Source organism: Lissotriton vulgaris, chromosome 2_1, assembly GCF_964263255.1.
Source record: "Lissotriton vulgaris chromosome 2_1, aLisVul1.2, whole genome shotgun sequence".
NCBI classification, from domain to species: domain Eukaryota; kingdom Metazoa; phylum Chordata; class Amphibia; order Caudata; family Salamandridae; genus Lissotriton; species Lissotriton vulgaris.
The window spans coordinates 1755776028-1755794844 of NC_141687.1; the positions used below are offsets into that span (position 1 = coordinate 1755776028).

An 18817-nucleotide genomic window follows, 5' to 3' on the forward strand; every position below is an offset into this window, starting at 1 on the left:
ACCTGGGTATACCGGAAGGACACAAATGTGAATTGCAATTGTCTCAGAGACAAGCAGCCAACTCATCTACTGTCAACCTAGGAGATGCCACATGACCCACCCGATGAGGCAACTACACAGGCTGCATCATCTTTAAATCACTATATGGCAGCAGCCCAGCTTCCATCTCAGATCGCATTCAAAAGAACACTCCCTCCCGCAATCTTAAAACTTCTCACCGGAGCCTTCTCATCTCCCCCCCCCTCCCCCCCTTATTCAAGAAGAAATAATTGGGCAGCTCCAGCTTCTCTGTACTCACCCCTAGTATTTGGAACTCCCTCTCATTGGAAATCAGGTCGACCCCCTGTTATACCAGATCCAGACAACACCTAAAAATCTGGCTTTTCAAACAATTTTATGCCTGATTCGGTGGGGTCTTATACCCGCGCCAAGGAACAGTCTGGTGCTACATGAGCTTTACAAGTACTGATAACATAAGAAGGACAGAGCTTCTGTGTGCATTTTGTGGGTCACTAACAGAAGACGCAGTACAATTCAGCAATCTATGCTTTTGAAGGATTACAATAATTTGCAGTCGTACAACACAGATCATCTCGAGAAGGAGTAATTACTCAATTTTGACATTTATGGAGAATAATTTTGAAATGGCTTTTTCACCCACTCATACAAACTTACCAAGTAGTGTTTGCATGTACTCATAATCCTGCCTATAAGCACCAACATTGTTAAAAAGAAAAAAAGCATGCAGTTATACTACTCACAACACAATTTTGCTTTCCCGCCTACTTGCAGCTACCATTGGAAATCTGAAGGGAATTGTGTAAAACAATTAAATGAATTTCACACCCACCCTAAAAGCCTTGATTTCATCTGTTGTGGCTCGACCTTGCCTTAATACACCCTAAGTAGCTGCAACATTTTTGGAAGTAGATTTATATATTGGTTTTATAATTGGAAAAATGTAAACCTAGTCAGGTACTTCTTGTTCATAAATGCTCACTTTTCTACCAGATATCGATAAATCCTACTTCGTTAGTACTTTTTAACAACTTTAAAATGAAGCCCTCTAGAAGCACCTCCCTTACTTCTTGGGTGATTCTATCCAGTGATGGTTTCGGAAATGTGGTCTTCTCCTCAGCGTCACCTGTGAAGGCTGACTGTGATCCTGGTTCAGAAGCTACTGCCAGGTTCCCCGGCTCAGACGTTACAGCTGAACCTGCCATGCATCCAAGCAGAGGAAGGCTCCCCGTCATGACATACTGAGCAGAGGGCTCGCTGACAGGAGTGTAGGTTGCGAAACTTGACGACAGGGGTGGAGTCAAAGGGACGTCCGGGCTGTGAACCTATCCAACAGAGAGGCGCAAAGTTATTTAAAAGAATTGAAGGTTAAGTTGCTAAAATGTCTATCGTGTACTGTGCTTACATTGCTGGCACCAGGCCGGTTTATAAGCTTGCAATACAACTGGCACACTTAACGATGTAGGTTGTCCGATCATTCATTTAACAGAGCAAATTCAGATTATTCAGCAAGTTACTACAGAGAGTTTTTTGGTTACGAATCTATGTAATATCTTCAAAGGCAGCTTTTACTCAATTCGCATACATATTTGGTGAAGAAATCAAATGCTATATTTGCCTTTGATTTCCCAACAGGATCCATTTCGAGGTTTGGATATTATGCGGGTGACATTCAGCCAACTGGAGTAGCAACACACTGTCCTATGTGCTCAGCTTGTTCTTGTGAAAAGAACAGCGAAAGAATATTTCAACCTCTTGAAGATCAGAGGACCTCTACAGAGCAACATTGTAAGCCATTTACATGTATCGTTCCTACAGAAGCCCCTCGTTTTCGATGTTGTACCTTGCTATTCCCTGCTTTACTAGAAACAAAGAAAATATAGAAGATTAATTTGTTGTCGCCTAAAGTCACGAGATTACCGTTTTCCATTGTGCAGTCGGTTTCTCCCTGCTTCATGCCCATCAGGAGTTTAAGTGGGGCAGACTCTGTCAGCAATTAAATAAGGACTTTGAAAAGGGTCCCAATGGGGCCCTAGGTTGAGAACTCTATCTTTACAGGATAAAAGATATATTTCTCAACAATGACTGTAAAACCCATAAGGTAATCCATGTCAGTGATGCGGTCACAGTCTACATTTCACGTTTTTCTTCCTCTTGCTTTTCCAAATACTATTTGCATTTGTGCCCTGATGGGAGACGTGTGACAAGTCAGAAAAGCAGTTCAAGTTTCTCACAGTACCCGTCCGTGAGTCAAACAAAGGTGTTCAGACAACATGCTCATTCAATTCTTGACCTCCGTTTAGAGTGCAGCAAGAAATGGTCCAATATTTGCCAATTGTAATTGCTACTTTGTGTGAAAGCGTGCAAAAGAGGTACATACAGCAGTGAAATATTGACCGCGCCACAGAAAGAAAATGCTGTGTTTACAGGTGGGGAGAGAGATTGTGTGTGTGAGAGAGGGCTTGGTGAAGTAGAAATGATGCAAGGAAGTACAAGCAGAAAAGTAGATAAAGGCCGGGAAGAAGAAGAAAGAGTATGAGCCGGGCAGATGGAGGATTTCAGAAACTTGTGGCGAGAAAAATATGCCTAATATAAGGAGAGACTGTGGCATAAGGCAAATGAAAATGGAGAACAAAAGCGAATGAGGCACTCCGAAAACCGCTCCCCATACCACAGTAATGTTTAATTCACAGTCTCATATTTTCAGAATTGAAACATTATCAATACGAAAGCACTATTACTTGTTTATCTTTTATGGCTAACATGCATTGGCAAAGCCAATATTCCTGGCTTGTTTAGGGGGCTATTGATTGTTGTATGGTATGTCTCGATGTCATATTAGAAAACTCATAAAGGCACCCAAATGTTGGTGAGGGGCCATGTTGTGTGAAGCACGAGATTCTTGTTCACATGTTGCAAGCCACACCCTTAATAATAGGCTACAACTCATGGAAAGGATTCCTAGCTATGCTTCTGTGGCCACGTCGCTTTTACAGACCCATGTCGCCACCATTTTCATCGCACTGGGAGCACTAACACACCTACTGTTCTCTTTCTCACTCCTCATTCAGAAGCTCCAACCGGCGTGGAACCGTTAAGTGACATTCCAAACTATGCTGGGGGTTTGTCTGGACAACCAATCCACACTGTGTGTCAGATGTTGGCGCAAAGAAGGAGCCGAAAGAAAACAGAGTACAACTTTTTCTTAAAGAGGGTGTGAACAAGACATCAGAAAAGAAAGTAGATGTGTGGTTAATGTCTTAATAACCCACTAAAAAGAGCAGAGGCTGCAGAACCCAGTCATGTTACAAATGCATTGTACGGAAGAACCAGCTCATTCTATATACCTCAGGAGTCACTGAGTTACTAATGAAAATATCTGGCATGTCAAGAGTGGCTGATTGTCGGACAAGAGTCTGCAAGATTTAGCCCAGCTTTCAAATAGGAATACTCAGATTGAAAGAAAAAAAAACACAATCAAAAGTAAATGGCCTCAGTTGATATACGAAGGACAAAATGAGCCACGGAACCCACAGACCTCTACAATCACGCTGGACTCGCCGCCTACTGCAGCAAACCAACTGCATCACGCCCAAAAAGCAGACAGTACCACTTTACAATGTTGATCAAAAAACATTTACGTAATGTATCACGAATTAGTTTGACATGCTGTTATTTAGGGGTATTAGTTTCGTTAAATAAAGTTAAGATTACAGTAAAGTGCCCCTGCTACACCCTGTGTTGGGTTAATTACCTTACTGACATAATTTTTATATGCCAATAATATACTGAGTGTTTGGAGGGTCCGAGGGGAATTAATTTATAGACCCAGTAGGTACCTAGTCCCCCAACTTATATAGCGAAACAACAAAGGAGGTACCTGCAGTCTGTGTTGGAATAAGGACCCAAGTGGTGTCCAAAAAGAGATTTGCAAGCAGACCACACTGTTGATCTTACATGGAGACAATATTATGTCATCTCAGAAAGAAGGTAAAAGAGGAGAAGATACAAAATCTCTGAGATTAGGAAAAAGTACCCATCAGCCCACTCAAAAGCGGAGTATCGTCATCTGGGTAGTGGGAAACAAGGTGTCCTCTAGGCTCATCCTCAGCCGAAGTCTAAGGTTGCCTGATCATGGACCCTTGAGATCGAAACATCCAACCCACAGAAGACAGGATGTGAGCAGACAGGCCAGAAAGAAAGAAAGTTGCAGTGCAGAAAATAAAGGAAAAGTGCTCCTGATATTTAAAAATGCCTAATTTGATGACATAAGGTAACTTTATTGGGTTTGACCATCAAATTGACATGATTAAAAGCAGTGTGCTGATAGCATGGAAAAAATGGTTAGCTATCTAGAGTGTTACTAGGTCGACATGTTTCAGCCTTTAACGGCTTTCTTCAGGACCAAAATGAGCTACCGCAACACATACTTATCGTGAATAATCAACCAGTGTCCAGTGGATTCAAAGGAAAAAGGTGTATCTTCTCCCTAAATGCAGGGAGAGAAAACCTCACCTCGCCTGGCGACTGCTCAGGTAGGAAGGAGGCCACGCACTGTAAAAAAGTGCATGAAAAAGAAGTTGACTATACTTGAAGAAAACAACTAGTTCCAAAAAGCAAAACCAGTGAGGCGGATAAATAGAACCAGATCTATAAGAGAGACCTGTAACAAACAACTCAGAGAGAGATTGAAAACCTTATCCAAACAGAAGGGTTTGTTTGTTAGCCAAAAGGGTTATTAAGAAAAAACCAAAGCAAAAATCGGCATGTTCGCGCTAGATATATGCCAGGAAAAGCGCTAGGCTAGCTAAAACCCATGGAGTCTGCAAAGGCCGAGCACCAGAAACCCTTACCTCTCCGTCGTTACCTCGGGTCTGTGTGCTGAGCCGAGGGGGAGGTAACAAACTCACGTAATGTGAGTGTATTTCAGGAGAAGCTGCGGACCTAGGAGAAGCCTCCCATCTACAACCCTGCTATTGGTAGAGATGTTTGAGCCAATCGTGAGCAGTCTCAGCGATGTAGGCAAAAAAGCGCACAGCTGACGCTTATCAGCTGGCTCGAGTGAAGTAGCGGACCTGGGAGAAACCTCTCCGTCAAATGCTCACTATTGGCTGGCTGGCGTGGGCCAATAGGAAGCGATGTCAGCAAAATAGAGAGGAGACGCGCGGATGGCGCGTTCCACGCTGTTCGAGTGAAGTAGCGGACCTGGGAGAGAGCTCTCTGTCAAATGCTTTCTATTGGCTGGCTGGCGTAGGCCAATCGGAAGCGATGTCAACAAGTTAGAGAGGAAACGCGCGGATGACGCGTTCCACGCGGAGTATGCTGTAAAACTAACCAAAACAAACCACGCCGTGTAGCGGACATTCAAGGGGACGGTACTCCAATGAAAGACATTGGTTGAGTAAATCAGCCAATGATAATGTGTCAAACAGTAAACATCGCCTGTGATGTGGTGTGGGGACGCGCATTGACAACTGCATCAAAACGATGTAGCAGAAGTGGTTGCAAACATCTGTGTGTGTCGAAGAACGTCCCGTAAATACAGCCAGCCAATAGAAAGCATTTGACAGAGAGCTCTCTCCCAGGTCCGCTACTTCACTCGAACAGCGTGGAACGCGCCATCCGCGCGTCTCCTCTCTATTTTGCTGACATCGCTTCCTATTGGCCCACGCCAGCCAGCCAATAGTGAGCATTTGACGGAGAGGTTTCTCCCAGGTCCGCTACTTCACTCGAGCCAGCTGATAAGCGTCAGCTGTGCGCTTTTTTGCCTACATCGCTGAGACTGCTCACGATTGGCTCAAACATCTCTACCAATAGCAGGGTTGTAGATGGGAGGCTTCTCCTAGGTCCGCAGCTTCTCCTGAAATACACTCACATTACGTGAGTTTGTTACCTCCCCCTCGGCTCAGCACACAGACCCGAGGTAACGACGGAGAGGTAAGGGTTTCTGGTGCTCGGCCTTTGCAGACTCCATGGGTTTTAGCTAGCCTAGCGCTTTTCCTGGCATATATCTAGCGCGAACATGCCGATTTTTGCTTTGGTTTTTTCTTAATAACCCTTTTGGCTAACAAACAAACCCTTCTGTTTGGATAAGGTTTTCAATCTCTCTCTGAGTTGTTTGTTACAGGTCTCTCTTATAGATCTGGTTCTATTTATCCGCCTCACTGGTTTTGCTTTTTGGAACTAGTTGTTTTCTTCAAGTATAGTCAACTTCTTTTTCATGCACTTTTTTACAGTGCGTGGCCTCCTTCCTACCTGAGCAGTCGCCAGGCGAGGTGAGGTTTTCTCTCCCTGCATTTAGGGAGAAGATACACCTTTTTCCTTTGAATCCACTGGACACTGGTTGATTATTCACGATAAGTATGTGTTGCGGTAGCTCATTTTGGTCCTGAAGAAAGCCGTTAAAGGCTGAAACATGTCGACCTAGTAACACTCTAGATAGCTAACCATTTTTTCCATGCTATCAGCATACTGCTTTTAATCATGTCAATTTGATGGTCAAACCCAATAAAGTTACCTTATGTCATCAAATTAGGCATTTTTAAATATCAGGAGCACTTTTCCTTTATTTTCTGCACTGCAACTTTCTTTCTTTCTGGCCTGTCTGCTCACATCCTGTCTTCTGTGGGTTGGATGTTTCGATCTCAAGGGTCCATGATCAGGCAACCTTAGACTTCGGCTGAGGATGAGCCTAGAGGACACCTTGTTTCCCACTACCCAGATGACGATACTCCGCTTTTGAGTGGGCTGATGGGTACTTTTTCCTAATCTCAGAGATTTTGTATCTTCTCCTCTTTTACCTTCTTTCTGAGATGACATAATATTGTCTCCATGTAAGATCAACAGTGTGGTCTGCTTGCAAATCTCTTTTTGGACACCACTTGGGTCCTTATTCCAACACAGACTGCAGGTACCTCCTTTGTTGTTTCGCTATATAAGTTGGGGGACTAGGTACCTACTGGGTCTATAAATTAATTCCCCTCGGACCCTCCAAACACTCAGTATATTATTGGTCTATTTGTGCAGCTAAGGCTGCGGGTCCTTTTTATTATTCTTAGTTTTGTGTTTTGTTATCATTCGCACTATTGTGCGATCACCTGTGGGTAGTTCCAATCAGCAATACCATGGCGGATTTTGGTGGATTGGGTTTTGACGATGAGACCTTGTCATCCATCTTATCAGAGAATCCAAGTATGCTAGATCAACTTCCAACGCCCACGCCCACTGTAGTGGCCGACTGGGAGACGGTACTTAACCTTAAAAAAAGTCATTCCCGCACCATTATACATGGTCAGATCATGGCGGAATATCTACACGGCAAGTGTACCCCGACAGGTCTTATAGTGACCAATGCGCCAAGGCTCTTTCTCACAGACAAGGCCTTTGTCAAGGATTGGTCTCTAATAGCCTGGCGCTGTACCAGAGACTGGCTCATTTTAATTATCACCACAGCCAAAAGAATTGCGGATGCCATTCTGGTCGAGATTCAGGTCCTTGAAGGACAAATTCAGACCACATTAACAGCGAAGAAATTTGAAAAACAACAAGAGGACTCTAACAAGGCCAATAAGGAGTATAAGGAACCAATTTTCTGGGCCAAAATGGAAAAGTTCAAGAAGGATTTGGCTAAATTTTCCCATGAAAAAATATATCCATACATCAGTGATAACTACACTCCCACTGATTCTCACAAACAGAAGAACACTCAGGGTTCCTCCTACGCCACTTCCTCGGATACCGACTCCTCTAGCTCTGACAATGAGGAAATAAACCTACCAAGGGGCAGAGGACGGAATAATCGGTCTAATAGGAGGTACAATGGACGGGGCAATATGTATCAGACAGGACCGTGGTGGCCACCCGCCCCATGGGGTTACCCTCAATTTCCCCCACCCATGTCTCATTATCCCATGCAGCCTCAGTACTTTGAGAACCAGGCTTTTTTAGGACAGGGCCGAGGTTGGAACCGAGGCAAGCGGAGAGGCCAGGGACAAGGCCACGTACAATGGGCAGTCGATCAAGATCCCCCGACGACCCACAACAAACGAGGCCAGTAGACACGACCACCAAGCCCAGTGAGGACCTGGTTGTCAATTTGAGTAGCCGGGTCATTACCCCCAGCGAACAGGAAGTGCTCAACAAGGGCCTTGGATTTGTTCCAACAAATTGTGTTGAACCTTTTTTGTTAAGGAGTGAAATTGAGCGCTTCTTCAGGACCATAAGGTTACACTACTTCTTCAAGGAGAAAGAACCTATCCTACCAATTGATGTTGTAAATACAGGGCTGAAAGTCAAATCTACCTTTTTGCCCCTACTTCAACAAGTACCACCTAAGGTTGGCACTTTTGAGGCAGCAGTGCTGCAAGATCTTAAATCCATCAATCTCTCCAAAGAAGGGAATTTTCAGAATCTCTCGAGACAAGACAGAACTGCCTTACAGACTCTCTCCAAGGATGCCACTATAGTGATCAAACCGGCGGACAAGGGGGGAGCCATTGTCGTGCAAGATACTACCACATACCGCACTGAGTGTTTGAGACAATTAGCCAACACACAGTTTTACACCCCACTTACCATCAATCCCACTGCCAGACTCACGAGTGAGATCAAGTATTTAGTGGAAGAAGCCAGTACGGAGGGTTGGATCACTCCACAAGAGGCCAACTTTCTAGTCACTAAATGTCCGACGGTTCCATACTTTTACACTCTTCCCAAGGTCCACAAACCGGCCAGACCACCTCCTGGCCGCCCCATTATTTCGGGCATTGGATCCTTGTTGGAACCGCTATCAACTTTCGTTGATGTCTTTCTGAGTCCAATTGTCAAAACTATGCCGACATACCTGCAGGATACAAAAGATATTTTACGCAAACTACCTGATGTTGCTTTCGACACCAACACAGACATCCTAGCCAGTTTTGATGTCGAATCATTGTATACCTGTATACCGCAATTGGAGACACTAGAGACGGTCAAAACCCTCCTAGAAGATTTTCCAAGGGACAGTGCTACTCCCGTCCAATTTATCATGGAATTGGCAAGGATTGCCATGACTGAAAACTTTTTCGCCTTCGAGGAATCACTGTATTTACAGATCTCGGGGACGTCTATGGGCAGCAAATTCGCACCGAGTCTTGCGAATCTTTATGTCCATAGTTTCGAGACTCAGCATGTACTGAATGACACCAACCCACATTTTCATCAATTGAAATTGTGGAAACGGTACATAGACGATATCATAGTAGTCTGGAAAGGAGACATACAATCATTACAGTCTTTTCAGGAATGGCTGAATGCACAGAACCCTTACCTTAGGTTCACCTTAGAGTTCAGCAGAACTGAACTCCCTTTTCTGGATTTAACACTTTTCCCACAAGAAGGACATCTGGCTAGCACGTTATACCGCAAACCTATGGCACGTAACTCCCTGCTTAGGTTTGATAGCCATCATCCCCGCTCCCTGAGGGAGAACCTTCCTTTTGGTCAGTTCCTCAGGGTCCGGAGGAATTGTTCAGATATGGCTGATTTCCGCTCAAAAGCCGGTGATCTCTCCAATAAATTGAGAGCGCGACAATACCCAAAATCATTGGTACGCAGAAGTCTCAAGCGTGCCGCTAATAACCATCGTGAGGCTTTATTAGAACCTCCTGTGGTAAAATCACCCACCAATCGCATGGTATGTGTCACCACATTCAACACCTCCTCATCCACCATCCAAAAAATCATCAAACACAGATGGCGGATTCTCAACAGCTCAGGAGAACATATCCCTGTACCGATGTTTTCTTTCAAGAGAGGAGCAAACCTAAGAGATGCTCTTGTACACACAAGACCCCGGGACATCCCAGCTGAATCCACTTCCAATTTGTGGAATCTCCCTCCAGTACGGGGACATCATCCCTGCGGAAATTGCTCAGTTTGCGCCCAAACTAAGAAGACCCTCGAGGTTGACATTGGCACCGACCGTCCCTGGGTACTCAGGCACCACACGAACTGCAACAGTGAGAAAGTCATTTACCAAATCACTTGTCCGTGTGGCCTCAAGTATATAGGCATGACGACAAGGAAAATCAAGGTGCGCATCCAAGAGCACAAAAGCACAATTAGACGCAGTAAACAAGCTACCCGCCTTACAACACATTTTGTTGAGCTAAAACATCATCCGGATGAACTCAGGTGGTTAATTATAGAACAACCCCACATACCCAGCCACATAACTGACATTCCTTTGTTCCTCCTGAGGAAAGAGCAAAAGTGGGTTTTTAAACTTCGCACTGACAGCGAAGGCCTGAATGATGATATTCCTTGGCTACAGCTTTAAGCACATTGGCGTAGATCATGGAGTTCCACAATTTTTTGTGCACTCATTGCATGTAGATACTCCGCCCATGAACAAAGGGTGATGTCCTCGTTTTGGACACACCAGCATCACTCTGACAGCTACTCTTGACCCTCTAGTATTATCACTTACATACTAGACTCTCTAGAGGCAAGCATTCCAAATATGAGCATGAGTCAGTGGTCCCCTGCCTACCTTCAGCCTGCGTGTGGTTAGATCTAACTATGCGAGGTTTGTTATGAATAAAAAAAAATTTTTGACATCTGTCCCTGTATTTACGGGACGTTCTTCGACACACACAGATGTTTGCAACCACTTCTGCTACATCGTTTTGATGCAGTTGTCAATGCGCGTCCCCACACCACATCACAGGCGATGTTTACTGTTTGACACATTATCATTGGCTGATTTACTCAACCAATGTCTTTCATTGGAGTACCGTCCCCTTGAATGTCCGCTACACGGCGTGGTTTGTTTTGGTTAGTTTTACAGCATACTCCGCGTGGAACGCGTCATCCGCGCGTTTCCTCTCTAACTTGTTGACATCGCTTCCGATTGGCCTACGCCAGCCAGCCAATAGAAAGCATTTGACAGAGAGCTCTCTCCCAGGTCCGCTACTTCACTCGAACAGCGTGGAACGCGCCATCCGCGCGTCTCCTCTCTATTTTGCTGACATCGCTTCCTATTGGCCCACGCCAGCCAGCCAATAGTGAGCATTTGACGGAGAGGTTTCTCCCAGGTCCGCTACTTCACTCGAGCCAGCTGATAAGCGTCAGCTGTGCGCTTTTTTGCCTACATCGCTGAGACTGCTCACGATTGGCTCAAACATCTCTACCAATAGCAGGGTTGTAGATGGGAGGCTTCTCCTAGGTCCGCAGCTTCTCCTGAAATACACTCACATTACGTGAGTTTGTTACCTCCCCCTCGGCTCAGCACACAGACCCGAGGTAACGACGGAGAGGTAAGGGTTTCTGGTGCTCGGCCTTTGCAGACTCCATGGGTTTTAGCTAGCCTAGCGCTTTTCCTGGCATATATCTAGCGCGAACATGCCGATTTTTGCTTTGGTTTTTTCTTAATAACCCTTTTGGCTAACAAACAAACCCTTCTGTTTGGATAAGGTTTTCAATCTCTCTCTGAGTTGTTTGTTACAGGTCTCTCTTATAGATCTGGTTCTATTTATCCGCCTCACTGGTTTTGCTTTTTGGAACTAGTTGTTTTCTTCAAGTATAGTCAACTTCTTTTTCATGCACTTTTTTACAGTGCGTGGCCTCCTTCCTACCTGAGCAGTCGCCAGGCGAGGTGAGGTTTTCTCTCCCTGCATTTAGGGAGAAGATACACCTTTTTCCTTTGAATCCACTGGACACTGGTTGATTATTCACGATAAGTATGTGTTGCGGTAGCTCATTTTGGTCCTGAAGAAAGCCGTTAAAGGCTGAAACATGTCGACCTAGTAACACTCTAGATAGCTAACCATTTTTTCCATGCTATCAGCATACTGCTTTTAATCATGTCAATTTGATGGTCAAACCCAATAAAGTTACCTTATGTCATCAAATTAGGCATTTTTAAATATCAGGAGCACTTTTCCTTTATTTTCTGCACTGCAACTTTCTTTCTTTCTGGCCTGTCTGCTCACATCCTGTCTTCTGTGGGTTGGATGTTTCGATCTCAAGGGTCCATGATCAGGCAACCTTAGACTTCGGCTGAGGATGAGCCTAGAGGACACCTTGTTTCCCACTACCCAGATGACGATACTCCGCTTTTGAGTGGGCTGATGGGTACTTTTTCCTAATCTCAGAGATTTTGTATCTTCTCCTCTTTTACCTTCTTTCTGAGATGACATAATATTGTCTCCATGTAAGATCAACAGTGTGGTCTGCTTGCAAATCTCTTTTTGGACACCACTTGGGTCCTTATTCCAACACAGACTGCAGGTACCTCCATAATTTTTATATGTGCAAGTTATCTCTAAACAAACAATTCAAAGTCATGTTTAAATAACCGAGCCTTCTTTAAAACCGGTACTCAAACTTAACTATGTGTTAATGAGCATCAATAATGATCCTGTCAGAGAGTTACTGATTATTCCTGGATTAGGCGAAAAGGTCTCATGTGGATCAGGAAAACTCAAAGTGAAATGAAATGAAAGCAAATTTATAACGCGCGTACTCAGCCCAGTAGGCATCAAGGCGCCAAACCAAAATGTTTGCATGACCAGAGAGCTAATTACTAGTAGGCTTTCCTGAAGCACCATGTTTTGAGGGCCTTTTTGAAGAGGGGCAGTGAGGATAAGGACTTACGGCCCGCCTGACCTTTACTTGTGGTCCCTTGAGCTGCTGTTTACTTGACCTAGCACATTGGCATTCAAAAAGCTATTAAAGTGGCAAGTTTAAAAAAAATATTAACTGAAGTAAAAGGTAAAGAACAAAGAAAGTGTTCTTCACAACTTATCTTTAGAAACATCTCAATTTTTAAACACCTTGTGCAAAAAGCACCTACAAATATGAAGACGGTTTAAAATTCATTAACATGTTGAAGCGTTTCACCTCAGTGCATCAGATTTGATCACTGCATTAAAAAGGCATTTATCAAAAGTGAAATTTTCCAAACACGAATTTAGAAATATTTATGGCTTCCCCTTCCTGTTCACAATGCCATAAATGAAACAGGAGGAAAGTCATTACCATGTGCACCCTTTATGGAACAACATTATAGTTTATTAAATCAAACACAAGAGGTTTTGTAGAGTGCACATTTGAAGGCACTCTCATATGTGATGAAAAAGGATGCAGAATGAAATCAAAAAGTTACCTTAGATCACATAATTTGGTCAAGTTGGAAATCCAGGATTGATAAATTCAGTCACTAGATGGGTATCTGTTTCCCTTTCCCTTTCTCTTTTTCCATGAAAAGTTAATGTTTTAGCTTTAATTCTTGAAACGAGATTAGTACTGGTGGTAGCCAGGATAGGCAAGTTGTAGGCCTGAAGATTCAAGAGAACCTCGAGCTGAACCGCAGCCAAGATCCTGAGCCTGCAGTGACTTGCCCATCTCTATCACATAATTGCAATCAAGAGGACAAAGGGATATGATTTGACTATCAAACAGTTTGGTAAATCAGCAGTACAAATACCACAGTGCAGGGATTATTGTTTAAAGATTCATAACTTTCTCAGAATACCGTACTTTAGTAAGCGGGCCATGAAACTGGGTGATGTCTCCTTCATGGGTAAAACAAATTAATGTTCGGTTACAGCCCCGTTTTTTTTTTTTTATCATTTATTTATTAGTAGTGTTTAGTTTGATTTTAGTTTCTCCTATCCCCCTTAAAAGGGGAGCACAGAAATATGTTCAGAAAGTTACCCAAGAGACACAATTTTTGTAACAAAGAGAGGCCCAGATTAAAAAAAATCCTTGTGGTTCCATAGTTTACAACTTGCTCATTACACAGCAGCTGGGGTGCGAGTGGTTCCGATAGTGTGACTCAGAGGCTGCTCTCACCAAAGATATGCCACTATGCCGTGGAAACTGCCAAGACATTAACTACAAATTTCACAACCAGTATATTTTGGTAAAGGGCAGAAGCCAGAATTAAAGGTCAAGTCTCAGTGACATAACTAAAACATTTCCACTGTTCCGTGTCTAGTGGTGGAGGTTGTGTGTTTGTGTCTGACTACTTCAGTGAATTGCACACCTTGCTGGGCATCTTTGTCATGGACTTTTTACAGCACTTGCTACCTTAACATAGCCTGTTTCTATGAACTCCTAATGTTTACAGATAAGCGACTCAAGGTTAATTTAGGGTGCAGTAGGAATAAAACCCTCAAAAATTCCATGCGCCCAACCGTCTACCCTCTCAGCGCCCGGCACCATCCTGCTGGCATCAATGCAGCGGTAGGTAACACCACAGAACATGCTTTTTCCCACTGAAAATGTTTGAGAGTAACCATAATTTAGATAGTACACATCAGCCCAAAGGTTAAAAAAGAAGGGATGAATAAGCAGGCGTTTGCTTTACAGTTAGTCTAAGTATAGCTAAAAAAGGTACGGTAAGGGGAGAGGTTAAGGGATCAAAGTAAAATAATTTTATACGAGGAGAAAATTTATTACGTAGACCAGGGCTTTAATGTGACACATATCCTGTAAGACTGGCTACTTTAGAGAGACGGAACCAGCAGACAGGAAAGAAAAAGCTGCGTCAGTTGTTCATAATAAAATTACTGATATAAAATTACAGTATAGTAGTTTTGATTATAAGAAACTACTTAGCAACATGAAAATGAGCAGGCAAAGTCCTTCAATGAATATATACACACACCATGAGGAAGAGGAGCGATGGCTGCTCCCAGACTTTCAACAATAGTAGACAGTTAGCTTCAAGTTTAACTGTTAGAGGACCTTAGGAATTAGGAACAGTGAAAACACACTGGGCCGACACTTCTAGTCAATAATGGTGTATAGAAAATAATATGCACCAACCAAACAGGTGGAAAGGTTATACGACTTTAAGGCAACAAAGGTTACATTACAAGGGAACACTGATCACGGAGGCACAGTAAACTGAAGAAAGGGCTACCAGGACCTTTGGCATGAGTAACTGATGTTTGGGCTTAGGGGAAATGGAGCAAATGGAGTGCTTGGAACAATGAAATGAACAAACTGATCTGAGAAAAAAGCTAGTGGAAACAGAAAGTAGTGGAATTTTAAAAGCAATAGAATGAGAATAGTTTTGACCTATAAATACATATTTTATTAAAATTACAAGGACCAGTAAACATGTTCTGAAGTGATTTACAAGCTTTTGTAAACATTAATAAAGGAAAGCAACCCTGCGCAAGGTAGGAGAATGCAGAAGAGGAAAGCAGTGCTGGAAAAGGCAGGAAATGAGGGAGAGAAAGGCGGTGCTAAAAAAGGCAGGTCATGCAAAAGGGAAAAGCAGTGGTAAAGAAGGTAGGAAATGCAGATGAGAAAACCAGTGCCAGTGAAGGTAGGAAACGAGGAAAAGAAATACAGTGCAGGGAAGGTAGTAAATGTAAGGAAAAGCAGTAAGGAAGGTAGAACATGTAAACGGAAAGCCAGTTCTGGGAAGGTAGGAAACGAGGAACATAAAAGCAGGGCTAAAAACAGGCAGGAAACGCAGAAGAGTAGAACAGTGTTGGGAAAGTTTGTAAATGAGGAACAGAAAAGCAGTGCTGGGGAAGGCGGGAAATTAAGAGATCTGCACAACGGCATTCCGATCAGGATGTTTTCTGCGAAATGTAAACATGCTTTCGGTTATACTTAGCCCTGGAAAACAACTACGCAGATTATGGTCTGCGCACACGTCACACTCCTCACTCTTTTTTACATTCAGTTTACAGTTTTGCTTGTTTAAAATCCCTTTCTGAAATGTCTGTATTTTATTATATGGTTGGCACGTGAAAGAGACATTGGAATATCCAGCCGTACTTGGTAGGACTGGGCAAGAAATGTGAAGTCCAGACAATGGCTTCATTATAAGGCAATAATGAACTGTGGCACAATGTATGCATGGTGTTAATGCAGAAAGAAGGGCCAATCGGCTTCTTATATGAAAGGGACCAAAGCTGAATAAAAGTAGGCATTTGTTGAACACCTGGAAGAGAAAAACTGACCTGATTTGGCGCCTGGCTAAACGACTCTGGAGGTTTCCAAGGTCCTTCTTTGGCTCTCTGCAGTTTGTAAAACGGTACTCCTGGACAACAGAACAAGGAAGCCAACACTAATTAGAGGCAGACAAAATTAAAGGGCTAAGACAGAGCGACACAAAGTACCACACAATCAAACAATAGCATTTAACTTCAAAAAGCATGCACAAGGAGGTACACTGTCCACCTACTCCCAATAAATGTACACACCAAATCCTGGGCGGTTACATCTAGATCTCAGCAACAGTCTTATGCACAAGGAGTCTACTACAGTCAAAACCATTTATTGCACTAAAACGTGCTCCAGATCTACTGGTAAAGCGCATCCGACGATTTCAGCAGACTGGATCCTACCTACAACATTTAGGCTACCTTTTCTAGATGTATCTATTAACGTCCCCACACGAAAATGAAAACCCTGCCTATGGGGCATTTACACAAGAATTTATCTGTACAAAGTTCTCTGAAAAGATCATTTTCCAAAAGATAATTGGTCTCAAATTGATAAACTCAAAAAAACACTCCTGGGCAGGGTGGTTAGCAAAATACTTTCATTGATTTAACCATTTTAAAGTTCAGTTTTTTTTCCTCAAACATAACAATTTAAAGATAGACATTCTTATACAGACTTTATTCAAAGGTGCTCTTTTCGTCCGGGGACATGAATGCTGTTCAGCAGTACTGCTCTATGCAGGACAGCATTATAGACCATGGAGAAGAGGTGCATACAGAGACACAGCAGTTAGCAGAGAGAAGAAGCTACATTTGGAGCAGCACCTTCTTTGACAGAGCCTGACTGGAGCTCAGCTTCCATGCAAAGAAGGCTTCGTGATCAGAGGCAGTGACAAGCAAGAAGTGTCTTAGATGGGGAAATAGTAATCATTTCCACTCGCACTCATTACTACAAAGGGAAACCTAAATGATCCGCTAATACTGTGGCTGGAGGTGGCATTGCCCAATGCAGTGGCTGATGCCAGGGCCTGGACACTTAGTGGGAATGAAGGGAGTATGCGTTTACTAGACGGATTCCAACAAATGATCTTGAACGATTACCACGTATGAACATAAGCAGTTCGGTTTTTTAAAGAAAGGGCAGTCTGCAATGCTTATCAAACTGCTAGTTATAAATCAAAAAATCACGGCCAGGATACTAATTCACTAAAATGGAATTTCCAGCAAGGCCCTGCTGTAACAGTCCTCTTGAAGGTACAGCAGTCACGCAGACAGGTGGCTCTATAGTCCCAATAAAGGAGTAGCAACTCTGCAGAAGTGAAGGTACTGTCTATTACTAGCAAAGATGCCACACTGAAAAGAGTTGATGCTCAGGTACTATCCATTAACAGCCTTACTGACAGGTGTTGGTAAAATAACATTAAAAGTACAATATTCATGTTGAAATGTTCCTGTATTAATATAATGGTGACATGATGTGTTCCTGAAATGCATGCACATCATTACGACCTATTGGGCCACTCCTTTCACGCAATCCATGTAATAATGAGTTCCCAGAGTTATTTCCAGACGTGTTTATCACATGCAATTTAATTCTTAAAGCTACTTCTTTTTCACCTTTGTGAGGAGATTTCAATACATCAGTCTTTTGACACTTCTATTGATAAAACAATATCTTAGATGTGTGGGTATGCCTATAGTAACAGACAGGAACAAGTCAAAACTGTGACTGCGTAAAGTCAATGAGGTGTCTAGGTGTTTTTTTAATGGTCAAATCTTTTGACCTGCTCTTGTACTTTGCCCTAGGGACAGAGCGCTATGTGGGTATAGTTTTCATCAGATGTGATGGTCAGACTTTTGCTGTGAGTCCTGAAGTTTTCCATCACAGAAAAACAAAATTATTTTACCTGTACATTGAGATTTTCAGGGCGTTCTCAGCAACACAATCAGCCAACAGTCAAGTAACCAAATTGGCCTAAATTCTCTTGGCTCTCTAGCTTTCAGAAATATCCTGGGTTGGTAGGTTCCCAGTGTGCTGGGCCATCCTCGGCAGAAATACTGCGGTCACTCCCCATGAAAGCTTTCCTTATCAAAACAAGCATTTGTAATGCAATAAGTCTTGCATTTATGAGAGTTTGAGCTATTGGCATTGTATTTATGTGTTGTTTTTAGAACCGATACATTGCATTGCAAAAGCGTGCTACAACATTTTTAAAAACGCGTTCGGATGGAGAGCCTGTCCTGCCAGCAACTACATCTTTATGAGCAGGACACTAAAGAGCGAAGTACACACTGCCGACATTCAATCCATCATCATTTCAGACCATGCACCGGTAATTAGCTCCCTCGAATGGAGAGACCACACGCCCAAGTATGCACGCTGGTTTTACCCACAGGCTTTACTATGCAACTTGTGAGGGACGACCTCCGCAAAACCATAAATGAATATTTCCAAGTAAACGATCCCCAAGACACAACTCCCTCTAATAACTGGGATGCCTTGAAAGAATTCTTGTGGGGAAACTGTATTGCAGCAAAAGCAGAATTAAATAGGCATAGAACCCTGGAACGCAGAACCTTGGAGACAGAGCTTCACAATCTCGAACAAGCGCAAAAGACAGCTCCCAACCTAAGCCTCCAAAGCAAAGTCACTGCAGCCAAAGGTAAATTAAACACAATTTACGCAAACAAGGCCAAATTGACACTCCTTCGACTGAAACAAACATCATATACACAGGGTAACATGGTAGGGACGGACTTGCCAAACCAGCTCAGAGTTAAGAGGCACAAAGAGTACATTAGTGAAATACAGAATTCAATGGGTACTTTAGAAACTAAACACC

At 43.2% G+C, this 18817-nt stretch overlaps 1 protein-coding gene across 2 annotated transcripts in view; it reads right to left on the minus strand.

Annotated features, from left to right (window-relative positions):
* The window catches only part of PHRF1 (PHD and ring finger domains 1), a 557508-nt gene that overhangs the window by 49946 nt on the left and 488745 nt on the right, over nucleotides 1-18817 (minus strand). The window contains exons 15-16 of one of the 2 annotated variants that reach the window (XM_086957803.1): nucleotides 15990-16069; nucleotides 1086-1343 (exon numbers count right to left, since the gene is read on the minus strand). In XM_086957803.1, coding sequence (XP_086813929.1) covers nucleotides 1086-1343; nucleotides 15990-16069 — 338 coding nt within the window. The remainder of the gene's footprint in view (nucleotides 1-1085; nucleotides 1344-15989; nucleotides 16070-18817) is intronic. The other variant, XM_086957804.1, reaches the window with a different exon arrangement.